Source organism: Zootermopsis nevadensis, unplaced genomic scaffold, assembly GCF_977971745.1.
Source record: "Zootermopsis nevadensis isolate Lab colony 2312 unplaced genomic scaffold, Znev_1.0 Znev_ptg000001l, whole genome shotgun sequence".
NCBI classification, from domain to species: Eukaryota; Metazoa; Arthropoda; class Insecta; order Blattodea; family Termopsidae; genus Zootermopsis; species Zootermopsis nevadensis.
This window is the reverse complement of record NW_028259133.1, coordinates 16,503,637-16,517,174: the sequence shown is the minus strand read 5'-3', so window position 1 is coordinate 16,517,174 and position 13,538 is coordinate 16,503,637. Positions and strand designations below refer to the sequence as shown.

The 13,538-nt window shown below is 35.6% G+C and overlaps 2 protein-coding genes across 4 annotated transcripts; one reads left to right on the top strand and one right to left on the bottom strand.

Annotated features, from left to right (window-relative positions):
- Positions 1-32: 32 nt before the first annotated feature.
- Positions 33-5,269, top strand: LOC110833177 (piRNA biogenesis protein EXD1). The gene has a single exon (XM_087344752.1). It carries the CDS (start codon positions 487-489, stop codon positions 1,531-1,533), a length of 1,047 nt encoding a protein of 348 aa, XP_087200878.1. The 5' UTR covers positions 33-486; the 3' UTR covers positions 1,534-5,269.
- Positions 2,478-13,478, bottom strand: Dok (docking protein homolog). 3 transcript variants are annotated; one of them, XM_022070895.2, is made up of 5 exons: positions 13,340-13,478; positions 12,977-13,240; positions 11,802-11,981; positions 11,302-11,455; positions 2,478-10,603 (listed from the first exon to the last, which is right to left on the bottom strand). In XM_022070895.2, exons 2-5 carry the CDS (start codon positions 13,079-13,081, stop codon positions 9,345-9,347), a joined length of 1,698 nt encoding a protein of 565 aa, XP_021926587.1. In that variant the 5' UTR covers positions 13,082-13,240; positions 13,340-13,478; the 3' UTR covers positions 2,478-9,344. The 3 variants fall into 3 exon arrangements, with proteins under 3 accessions (XP_021926587.1, XP_087200870.1, XP_087200862.1); XM_087344744.1 differs by having other exon boundaries at positions 12,977-13,173; XM_087344736.1 differs by lacking the exon at positions 13,340-13,478 and having other exon boundaries at positions 12,977-13,328.
- Positions 13,479-13,538: the final 60 nt, after the last annotated feature.

Here is a 13,538-nt window from a genome sequence, read left to right as displayed (position 1 = left end):
CGACACTAATATCAACACTCATATAATCACGATACGTGCAGATGTTCCAGTTGCTTTGATCATGTGGCTTGTCAATCGCTGCCGACTTCTTGCTAAATCTGTTGTGAATAACAGAATACTGGAAGTTCTTATAAATCGTGTGAAGATGTCTCCACGTATGCTGCTAACTGATGTGTATGTGGAAACATGTGTCCATACGCTCTTCTTCGTGAAGGTTATTTCAGATGGCGGGTACAATAAATATTACATGCCACTCATGAAGGCGTTACATCCATAGCTTAAAAGGCACGAAAGACCAGGATGCTAGTTGCTTGAACTGCAAGTTCTTTTTTGTGTCATCCCGAAAATACAGTTTTAGCCAAAGATGTACGAAATGGACAGTCCCGCAATTAATTTCTTCTAAAAATTCGCATTCAACAATTTAAACATAGTGTCTCCTAACAACAAGACATTCGCGTTCTTGTTTCGGAATTTGTTGTTTTAAAAATGGACCCCCTTCTAAACGGAGACTTTAAAGGTGAGAAGATATTTTTTGAAACCGAAAATGTTACAGTTGAAGGAATTGTTGACTCATTTGATCATGGGAACAATATGATAACCATGAAGAGGGCTGTACACTATCCCTTGGGAAAAGAATTTCATGGAGAATATCACTTCTACATAAATGAAGCAAAACGTATATACATTCTGAAATATGTCAAACACGCAGAAAGTGAAGAAATCATGGAAAAGTCTGGATGCTCCAGGACTCCATCTCATTTGCAAAACAAATGGCACAGTTGTGGTATTGACCACTTCCTAACAGCAGAAGAATATGATACTTTAATTGGTGTGGCTGATGGTGCAATTCTCATTGACTGTATTGACAAATTTTTCAACAAAGCTATAGAAGCTATTAAAAATGAGGCAGTGATTGGAATCGATGCAACAGGTGCAAGTAGTGTTGGTATGTCTTATCAAGTAACACTCCTTAGTATAGCCATACAGATGTGTGTGTACCAGTTTGACATCCAGAAACTTGGAATGGCAGCTTTTGATGCTGGCTTACGATCTGTCCTAGAAAGTAAGGTCCAGAAAGTAATTCACGATAGTCGTCTTTTATCAGCTTGTTTGTATCACAAATACTGGGTCAGGATAGATAATGTTTTTGACACACAAGTAGGTGAGCTGATGATAGAGAAGAATTCATGCGGAAAGTTTCCAAAATATGTATGCAGTTTACCAGAATGTGTGAAAATATTTCTGGGAATTCCACCTGCAGTAGTACAATTCAACAAAAATGATACAGTATGGTGGACCAAGCGCCCTTTGTTACAAAGCCTTAAGTGTCCAGCAGCACGTAATGCTGTCTTTCTGTTACCCCTACAGCAACGTATCAAAGCCAAAATGTTCTCACCTGTAACACAAGGTATTAACATTTTCCTGAAAGCAGTCAGAGATGCAGGAAATGATGAAGCCAACCTGCACATAGGAAACAACCACCTTGTTCCACAAGAATTTCTTATGCTAGAAAGTACAACCACACAAATGTAAGACTATTAAAAAAATAGCTCACACACACACACATATGTGTATACAGTACTCTGAAGCTGTGAGGTACAGCATTATTTATTAGTTTTTAGTTCAATTATGCTGTTAGTAGGTAAGACTATGTAATGTCAGATGACTAATGAAAACTTTTGAACTGATTTTGAGGTGGAAAATTATTTACCACACCTCACCTTAAGGACAGATCTGGTCCTCAAAATGTAGTGTAAATTTATAACATCAGACAATAGACGAAGTCCAAAAGCCCAACTATTCAGATTATAGAATTGTTTGTTCTGTAGTTTATTTAACAATGTTGTCAGTAGCTCAGACTATACAGCATCAGTTTACAAATAATTAAATTGAAAGTATATGGAAGCAAGATGTCATGGCATAATTTCAGGTACTATCCCAACATTTACCTGGAAGGACTGAGGAAAACCACACAAAACCTCAAAGCCAGTCTCTGGGCCCTCCCAAATGTGAAGCAGGTTTTCTTCCCACTAGGCTACATTTTGTGATGAAGTATATAGAATGAGATAAAGACATAGGACCAGAAAATGACAAGTATTCAGATTTATACTGCATTCGTATTTGACACGTATCCTATATTACTGCCAAATTCTTCTGTTTTGCAACACATACGATACATAATTATGGGGAAATACAAATAATAAATAGTTGGTCCTTTGTGATAACATGCTATTGAGCACTGAAGCCATAGAAGTTAGCACCCCTGAATTAAGACCTCAGAATGGAGACTGGCTATCCTGTATATGGTACTTCATGGGTTTTCTCAGTCCATCCTGGCAAATGCCATTTAGGTCAAGACTGCTTCCCTCCACAGTCTTTCCAATTCATTATTCACAAATAATTGTATCACTCAACACTATATAAACTGAGCTAGTGACAGTATCATTCAGTAAATCATAAATAAGACATTGTGCTCAAACAGTTCTAATGGCTTTTAAAACCTTTTTTATTTCATTGTTATTGGAACATATATATAATTTCTCATGTAATATAATTGTTTCATGTATGTGCACTTGATGGTTTCCAAAAGTCATTAGAATCTCAGTTTACAATATTATAAATTAAAATATCCTTTTAAGATAATTTAGCAGTTCTGTCGTAAGGCACTTAATAAGACTACTTGATAAAAAAATTTCAAGTAATTTTCAGTTAATGCTGATCAATAACACTGTTACAGAAAATTACACTAGTTTAATGGTAATCTAGTACTAGAAAACAAAAGATTAGGTGCAGAAAGAATACATGATTTAAGCAAACCAAGTTAGATTATTAGTACAAAAACGTTAATTATTTTTAGTATGTGTGAATTAACATTTAACATACATTTACAAAAATGATTTACTTCCCCCTCCCCAATGTTATATTAATGGAGAAACATCCTCTTTGGCACTAAACCCTTCACATTTCCTTAACATTTTTTGCAATTAAATATTTGTTCTGCTATAAAGTACTTTGTTCACACCATTGTATGATTTATGTTATCTGAACCTAAGACACTTTGTGTGGTAAAATGTATTTGGCATAGATGAAGGTCACAGAAATTAATTCTTATCAGGCTCTATAGGTTTTCAATGAAGTCTGTCTTGGATTTAATGCAAAATTCTATGTTTCATCAGACATCAATAATCATACCAAAAGATTTTTCCTAACCTATCAAAAGTGGAAGGTGGGGCAAGAAATAGCACATATTCAATAACAAAAGGCATTTGGAGAATAATGCTGCAAAAGTTCATCATGATAGGAAAACATTGTCTACAAAAGATAATAATGCTTCATTCCACACATGTAGCTCCCGAAAAGTATTGTTAACCTGTGCAGGTTCACATACAGGGATCAACAAGAAAAATTACATGATGGTAAAAAAGGACATTATTTTCAGTCTATCTTAACCCTTATATAAGGTCCATATTAAATGGGCCCCTTTTCACCATAGAATGACACACAGACTGCAGATGGATATGGCCTCCAGCATTTGTGAATCTATTAAATAAGCAGTTAAAGCTAATATTGGGTTGTCATTTAGTATGGTAGTTGAACAGGGGATAAGAACCCTTTTAACATAAAGAAAACTAGCATATTACAAAATGTACCACAGAACTTTGGATAGATCCTTTAGAATTACCAAAGAAATGGAAAACTGGCATAAGGTTTTGAACTTGGAATGGCAGGAGTTAATGGCACTGAACCTGTAGATGATAATACATTTTCCTACATAAAAGGAATTGACTTTGTATACATTTATCATCTCTCCTATGCATGCTACATATCCCACTAACCTCCTCCTAAATGTGATCACCCTAACAATATTAGGTGAAGGTTGCAAACTATGCAATTTTATTGAGATTTCTGTTGTTTCTGCCCTCTTATTGACAGACAAGTCAATTTAATATTACCTTGTGCATACTTCTTAATTGCATATCATCAGCAATGGTGATTTTTGGCATTTATTTAAATTGAATATCATTCAATGGTGTTAATTCCTATATTGTAAATAAACATGTTTAGAATATTTTTAGATTCTTATTGTATAATGCGAGACAGACAGGACAACAGTCCATGCAAAATTCACTATTGTTTTACTGGTCTGTGCATCAGAAATGGTTGGAAAATGCTGACCAAAACATGTTCTGTGAATACAGACTTGATATCATATAAAGTAATTGGGAAAGAATGAGAGGAAGAAACAAGACTTTTGACTGAATTTCACTCAAAGAAAGACAGTATGGTTGCAAATAATACAATATAGAAGAAAGTGCTTTGGTACACAATTTCATTATAACACAATCTTTCAACAATCTTAACTGCAGGATAAATGATATACATTTCTGAGTTATATATAAAATAAAACATGAACATGAAAACTACAAAAATATCTGAAGTATTTTTCCTTACTTCAGCACTTAGACAATACAGATGTATGTGGAGATAAGGATAATTTACTTGGCTATAAAAGTCTCCCATTTCTTGGAATTATAAGTACTTGTGTCCCAAAACGTCAACACCAGAACTAAATTTAATGTTATGGGCTTCAGAAATCATACCTATCTTCAGATAGAGATGATTTCATCAGACAGGTATTTATGAACATAAGCCGGGGTAGTTTAGTCAGTATAGTGACTGGTTACAGACTGGACGACTGGGGTTCGATCCCTGACAGGGAGAGAGGATTTTTCTCTAGCCTCTGTCCAGACCTGTTCTGAGTCCCACTCAGCCTCCTATCCAATGGGTACCAGGGTCCTTTCCCGGGGGTAAAGCGTGGCTGGGGCGTGATGCTGACCAAATCACCCCCATGGTCAAGCATGAGTAGACCACCTTTCCCCCTAGTGCCTACATGGTGTATAGTGGGACAGCTTTCCTTTAGCTTTACTGGTATTTATGAATTAATAGCTTATTGTGTTGTCCAAAAAACTTTCTGCAACACAAAATTTTGTTATAATTCAACAGATAAATTTGTGGTGGAACTTCTCAAGTAACACTTTTTGAAGTTCTGATCATCGTAAGATCAAAACTGCAGCAAAGCAAGAGGACATGAAAATATGTACCTTAAAGATTTTAAAAAACACTAAAATAAATTAATTCACTACATGCTTAAACTTTTTGTTACTGAAATTATCTTCTGAAAAAGTATGTCACCAAATGGTTTGTTAGAACAGACACTGTATTATATTGCATATATTTAATATTATTAAATCACACATTCTCCTCTTCATTTTAAAGTATTATTTTATAACTTACCCGCTAATTTATCACAATGATAAAATTCATTGGGAAATGACTATACAGGTTGTCCCAAATACACAGCAGCATCTTTGGTGGCCACTTGTAAGTCAGTTGCCCACTGCTGTCAACTGTGCCACAAAGCTTATGGTGGTGATTTTGAACATCTACACTAATTTAGCTAATTCACAAAGTACTAATGCTGATATATGTAATGGTTTAGTTTATTAAAATTTCTGTATTTCATTCATTGAATGTGTGTATAAATCTTTTTGGGACAGACTGTACAATGTATTAAATCCAAAACCCAATTTCTATCTGTTTTTTACATCCTTTATATGAGCACAAAGACAACTTAAACTGCAAGGTAACTATTATTCAGTTAATTTATAACAATTTCTGAAAATAAACCCTAAGTCACAAAGAAGTTATTAAACTATAAATCTGTACTTATAATATAAGTTTTAAAAAAATGGACTACAGTTTTAAGTGCTTTCTCTGCTGGAGACATGTAAGGTATCATGCTGTAACATGTAATACCACTATCAGGCATCGAACAACAGTGACTGTGAGACAGCTCAGGCAGTCAACATATTTCCTGGTGTATAAGACACACAACAATTTTGGAAGAAAAAATTAAGAAATATTTTTAAATCTATACACTAATGACAGAAAAATATAAGGCAGGGGGTTTATAAGTACAAGGAAAACCCAAAGACATGCACATCAAAGATTCAAAAATGTTTAGGCTATAAACTGATAAAATACAGGAACCAGATTTGAAGGCCAATATAAAGAGGAAAGGACAAACCATAATCAAGGAGTCACTTCCAGGAAGACAGCTTTTTAACGATGGCTTTTAATATGTACATCATCATTATCTGCCAGTGTATAAGATGCACTGTTAATATTCTGGTCATTTTTAGGGAGAAAACTGCGCCTCATACACCAGAAAATATGGTAGATGCCGTCACAGGATCAGTACCAGGGGAGTCCATGTGAAATTTGTGGATAACAAAGTGACACTGGGAATGTTTATCTCTGAGTGCTTTGGTTTCTCCTGCATTGGTCATCATTTGACCAATGATCAAGCCATACACATCTGTCACTGCCCCTGACACATGCCAGCACTGACCCACCAGCATAACACAACCTTACCTCCCATCTGGAGCCTCACCTCTTACTCAAATATTGCTTGACCAAGAGTTAAGGAGTTTAATAATTATACAAAATGTTCAGTTTCACTTACAGTATTTACAGATACTGGAATCTCATGTATAAAATTCTCAAGGAAATAACAGACTGATTCCAAGACTGGCCTAACAACCTGTCACAGCTATATATCATGATGTCAGAAACAAGAAGAAATAGTGGAATAATGTGATTATTATCAAACAGTAATTAATCTGAACAATAACATTATCAGCAAGGCAACTGGCAACGGCACAGGAAACATTCTCATTGCTTCCTCACAAAATGGTGTGATAATGTGTAGAATTTCAAGAGTAATGAAAACAATACATTGACATTTAAGAATTTGGACATGTTCTTATCTGTAGCATTGATCTTTCTTTTTAGAAAAATATTGAACAATGTAATTAACATAACTGAATACTGCTATAACATTTCTGAAACAGCAATACTTTAAAAAGTGTACACAAAAAATTTACTGATCCTAACATTTTAACTCACAATTAACATATAAATCAACTTCATAACTGGACCCTCATGCTTGGTATAACAAGATATATAAAGATTTCTGGCTTCTGGGTTGTTGCGCTGTGTAGTCTGGTCGATGTTAACCAACGTTTCAGAGGTCATACTGCCTCCGTCATCAGGGCTATGAATATGAATATTCATCACCCTCTGAAACGTTGGTTAACATCGACCAGACTACACAGCACAACAACCCAGAAGACAGAAATCTTCATACTTACCGCTGTGAAAACCTCAAATCTTACAACAAGATATATAGTTTTGTTCATTAACCACTCATTACTTCAACTGCTGTTATTTCCAACAAAAACTTGTTGCCATAATATCCAGCACATAACACACTTAAACCTTTGCAATAGTTTGTGCATCTTGCACATTTATTTGCTTCTAGGTACAATTACTGAGGGTTAAAAGCACAAACACAGTTCTCTAACAATAGCAACATATTAAACCATGTGTGGGAGCATAATTTTTAAGTGGTGGAAATATGTACATGAGTGTTCTAGGAAAGATTAACTTTAGAACATATTAACAGTGTGTATGAACAAACTGAATTAAGTACACTCATTAAGTCTATTTGACATATATACAGGTAATGCCCTGCACTTTACTTTGCCATCATATTCTCAAATATCACAAGGACAGAGTACTCCTGGCAAGACAGCAATTTACAATACTGGAATAAAAGATGGAAACTACAAAGGTGTATGATCCATTCACAGAAGCTTCTATGACTTAATCAAATGTTACGTTGACGGCCAGTTAGTATGCCCATCAATTATTATTAAATAATTTAAGACAAGACTTTCCATTGCTAGACTAACACAGAAGACACTCACCACGAAAGAAATTACCTCCCTACAGGAATTAGTAACATCTTTTGTCAGAGTGGTTGTACATAAAAATGTATTGCATGGAAGAACAAACATATCAGCAAAACTTTGAAAGAACGAGAACTGTTGATAAGCATAAAGATTTATTGGCTTCTTTTGCATAGAATATTCGTGTACCTTTGACATGTTAGAAACTTGGGCATGTTTAAGTAATTCAAATGCGTGTTATGTGCTAGAAAGTGTATAAATGGGACATTTGTACACTGCATACTAATCTATAACATTTTACCTAAACTCACATATAAGGCACTAGGCAAATTCAACAGGAACTGATAATTATATTGACTGTTTTTAATACAATAACCTACAAAATATCTATATAAAATCCTCAAAGCTAATAAAATATTGCTTATCTGTTTCCCCCTCTCAACTGTTCAGTCTATAGGTCGCGCGAGATGTGCTGGCACTTGCGCAAAGGACTGATTTTGGTCATATGAGATGGACCTGTCCGAAGCACACGCTAAAGGGGTGTCAGCTTCGGTTGATTTGTAACTCTAGCTGTGTTTAAATTGGTTGTCACTGCAGCTGAGGCTATACAACCCCCACTACTACTGAACTCCCCTCTCTCGGCTTACACATCACTCATTTAGGTGCTACCACTACTCACGGGACCTTTACTAAGTACTCTACATGCAGTTCAAAGGTAGGGAGACCCCTGTACCTTTTCAAAAATCATTTCATTAAATTAAAAAATACTGAATATGTTATCCTACTGTCCAAAAAAAAAAACTTTTTTATTTATCCACCTGTGTACAGATTCTTATTTATAAACAATTCCAATTAAAAATGTTGCTCATCCCCCAATAGAAAATTGTCACCCAGGTCAAGAATGAAACCATAAAATCATCCTGTTTAATATACACCTCAGCATTGGGTAAATGCTTGTGCAGATGAAAACTTTTGTATCTTGTATTGCTGGCCCCAGAGCTGGTCTGGATGTTGTGAAGGAAAAAATCCTGCCCTGCCAGTAACTGAACTGTCAACTATTCACATTATTTATAAGTCTGCTTCAGTGGGGGACATTTGCAACAATTTGTTTTCAGATAAACACATATTTCATTTTACTCTCTTGCCTGCATAAGTAAATGTTTGTGAAAGCTTTTGAGTGATGAAAGACAACTAAGAAAACCTAAAGATAAATACATATTCGGGGAAAGACAACATATTGCAAATTACATGGCAAGAATGAGAAAAGTCAAATACAAGCATGTGAGGTAGTTTCTTCAGATCTTCAAAATTAAAGAAGACATAACCATCTCCCTTAATCTCAATGGGACAGGAAGCAATATAATTTATACCTACATCCCCCCTAAATGACAATTTTCCAAAGAAACCAATCTCCACTACTAACCTCAGGAAATTCTCAGAAAGATTCAATCTTTAGATAAATATAAATACAAATATTTATTAAAAAATAAGAATACTGCATCACAGATGTGAAGTACAATGGTGACACGACTAGACTCTTTTTGGCTTTTGGACCACAGCATATTCTTGTTCGTTGTAAACTTTGTGGTTGGGCCCGAGATCATTTTGAGCATTGGGAGTTGATTTCTTACGTATCATGCCATAACCATGATGAGAGTCATCAGCCATGCGGCATGCCTGCATCTTCTCATCTATGACATCATACTCATTCCAGGATGGATGTAGGTCAACTGGAACTGCTGGAACAGGGGGTGGGGCACTAGCTGGAGGAATAAGCCGGTACCCTGGGTTGCTATTGAGTTTAGATGATGACCCAAAGTGCTGCAGTTTGTCATAATCCTCCATGGATTCAAGTTTGCTTGAGATTTGTGTCAGCAAGATCTTTGAACATGGAGGTCTGACTGAACTACTACTTACAGGTTCTGGCACTGCAGCAGGATTTCCATCTGTTTCCTCCTCAGTGTCACTTGCAACAAACTGACGTTCAGTATGCGCTAAGTCGGTTACTCCCATAGTACGCCATGCCTCTTTACGAATCTCCACTTTATCATATGCTAAAGGTTTAGGATTCTCAGAAACAGGTGTTGTAACTGCTGAAGGAATGGCTAGTACAGGCAGAATATAACTGTTCTGAAGCTTTCTATACCTTCCAAATCCACCACAATCCAACGCCAAATCATCAGATTCTTTAATTTTCTTCGGAGTGGCGGTAGGCTGGACATGCTTTCGAGGTGGCTTGGAAGGCCTTGGTTTAGGTTTTATTAATGGAGGAGTACTGTTAGTTACTAAAGGCTTGTTTTCTGTAATTGGAGAAATTAATGGCTTAATGGATGACTGTGACATGGCACTGATATCTAAGTCAAGTATAGGCGTGGCACTTGTTGGGGAAGGAGGTAGAGGACTCCGAGATCTTGCCTCCATACTGAGAGCAGCCTGGAACTGGTTATCTCCACACATAATGATAGGTGTGGATGGCGCTTCACCAGACAAGAGCTTCCGCATGCTCTTCATCTTAGAAGAGAGACATCTGAATATCTCCTGCTGATTTGAGTGCTCCAAATGAAAAACTCCTTCACCTGTATCACACTTACGGCCAGCTTCAAAAATGAACTTGCCTTCTCGGTACCCATACCGCCTAATATAGCGATATGGCCAGGTAAAGAGGAGGCGGTGCTCCTGACTGTCACGAAGTTGTATGGCTGCTGAAGCTACCACTAGTGTATAAGGTCCTGGTTCCAACTTGCAGCGTGTAGATGCTTCTGAAGGCACCAAGTTCACAGTGAATACACCTGGCAGACATCAGAAACATGAATAAATTCAGAATTGAACAGAAATGCATGATGCACATCTAGAAACTGTACATTTGTATTCCAATCTTCTTACTTCCTATAGCAACACATTTTGAACTACAGACTAAATTATAAAACACTGTGAATGAAAGATTTTAGACAAAAATATTCACTCTAGAACTGGTGTATACACAGCATATGTTGTAATAAAATTATATGTACTAAACTCAAGGGTTTATTGTAAACTTTGAAAACATCTTTCCACTAACAGCAATTCATAGTTATTCACACTTTTACCAAGTTCTGTATCAAGAAGAAATTAGATACTGTGTGAAACTTTGCCTGCTAAAATATCTTAAGTAACACTGTTTCAGAAATTGTATCTGCTAGTCTTCAGGTGAATGATTAACATGGTGTGTTTTCCTAGTGCTTCACTTTTAGTATAAGTACTTGTAATTATGTACATTAGTGCATGGAGTACAGATGGTTGAATGATCATAGCTGCAACTACAAGTATATGAAAAATGATTTCTTAGGATTACAAAATTGTCATAATGAATCTTACACATCTGATGAGATGCTTACAAACATAATATTATATACTGATCTTAAGACTGGCCCACTGACAAAATAGTAGGTGCACATCAAGTTGTAATGACACAAAAATTAACATGCACACACTGAAACTGAATACTAACCTTCACCTGAGGAGCAATACAAGTCATTGTCCTCTTCAATGGTATGTCTTGAACAGTCATCCTTGAAGACAACAGACTGAAATGCTGATATCCAATCTGACATCTCCTTCTCTGACAGAGAAGCAAAGTGATGGATAGCAGACTTCGTGACAATCTGTCATGCAATAAAATATCTGTTCAGTGAGTGAGTCAGACTTGGGGAAATATACTGTAATGTAATCAGTGACTACACTTGTTTCTTTCGTGACAACATTTATACCTCCAAATAACCTTACATAATTTTTCTGCAGAGGAACACCCATATTACATACAATTTACCATCAGTGATAACATTTTAATACAAGGACATCAAACTTTTGCTGTGAAAATATTTTAATATTAATGAGCTTTATGCAAAGGTTTACAGGTAACTAAATAAAGATTCTCCAAATTACAGCGACAGCAGTGACAGGTATTAACATTTTCCAGTGCAGTGCACTATCCAATAGTAAGACACTTACAGCAAATACATTTGGTTGATGTTTCTGAGCATCCTGCATAATTTTGATGCAATTTTCCAAGGTAATTATCCTAACAGTTGTATTCCTTGATACTTCCTCTTCATTATCAAATACCTCCAATCGTTCAATGCCATTCTTGCTTGACTTAAACAGCTGACAGAATTTCTTATGCCATGATTTCTGAAATTAACACAAGGCTCAGGTTATAAAAACTGAATAAGTGATGTTCAAATAAACTGTACAAATAAAACAAATACTCATGATACTACATAACCAGCTGGCACATTAATAAATTGATACAGGATTCTGCAAGATGCAAACATAAATGGAAATGTATAAACTTAAATCAATTATAGAGGATTTGGAAAAGGTTGTGACCATATAAAGTTTATCCATAAAATATATATTTTTAATTATGCTCAAACATTAACCTGAGATAATATAAACTAATAATAACAATATGATAACATAATTTCTAATAACATATAATAACCTAAGCAAACTCTAAATGTGTCATTAGAACCAAGTTAAAATATCAACTATTCATAAGTGCCCTCAGTCACACTAAAACTGACTTTGTAAGGACTTCACAAATATGTTTATAACTATCATTTTGATAAGACACATTCTTAGTTTCATACAATTCTTGCACTGATAACAATCTAGCAATCACTGGTTTTGCAAGTATTGGTTCAATTGGCCACCCTAATAATTTTAATGTTATGAAACACCTCTCTCTAGCAGCCATATTTTAAAACAACCACAACAGCTTATGTACCTGTCACAATGGGTGGTAAATGTGCTGGTTATACTGAACACAGAAAGGCAAGAAAGAGTAGGTGGAGACATAACTTGGCAAGAATGCAATGAATATCTGAACACACAGCACCCTGACAATTTTAAGGGTTGTCTAACTACTGAATTGTAAGTCACACTGTGTCCAAGTGGTTAACAAGATCTACTTTCAACAGTAGTATCATGGTCCTCTTGGCAAAGCATGCTAAATTTAGATGCTATTATTCATTAACTGATTTACCATCATAAAGTACATCAAAATTAATACTTGTTTTGTTGTTAGCAGCAAATTTAACAAACCGTGTCAAAATCAATATACACACAAATGCGAATATTCTTCCACTGTTTCTTCACATTGCAGTACAGTAAATGAAACTAACCTTTAGCTGTCCCAAAACACCATGGGGTGGGAACAACAAATGTCCTTCTTTGAAAGGTTTTTCTGTTTCCATAATTCTTAATGAGCCTGAGCATGTCACCACCATGTACCATGCACATATCAAAAATCACGTTGCCTTACATATACCGATCACCACAGCCAATAGGAAACGTAATTTGCACCCTTGCTTCTTGACATCTGCAGGAAACATCACAGAACGCAGCGATAACTCGGCAAATCATTATTGCCATGTTTGACAAAAACACTACAAGGAAATATGGGAATAAAATTAGTATTTAATGCTTATGATACTTCTAGATTAAATTAGAGAACACGTGTATGTCAGTAAGTCATATTTATTCACTTGTATCAATTTCATAAAATGTCGAGAAACAAAGGTGTATATTTAATAGCAAAAACACACTTTCATAAACATAATTTGGCAACACAGTGTACACGCCCACGGTCGAACCGGATGTAAATAAGATTTATAGTAAACTGGGAAATAGATTCATTTCCGGTAATCAAATGACCTCTGATGGAAACATATCCAACTGTTTCAT

Coding starts and splice junctions, on each gene's coding strand:
- LOC110833177 (XM_087344752.1), top strand. CDS start 487: ATGGACCCCCTTCTAAACGGAGACTTTAAAGGTGAGAAGATATTTTTT.
- Dok (XM_022070895.2), bottom strand. CDS start 13,081: ATGGTGGTGACATGCTCAGGCTCATTAAGAATTATGGAAACAGAAAAA. Junction 11,456..11,801: donor ATCAACCAAATGTATTTGCT/GTAAGTGTCTTA, acceptor ATTGCATGACAG/ATTGTCACGAAGTCTGCTAT. Junction 10,604..11,301: donor GTATTGCTCCTCAGGTGAAG/GTTAGTATTCAG, acceptor GATGTCTGCCAG/GTGTATTCACTGTGAACTTG.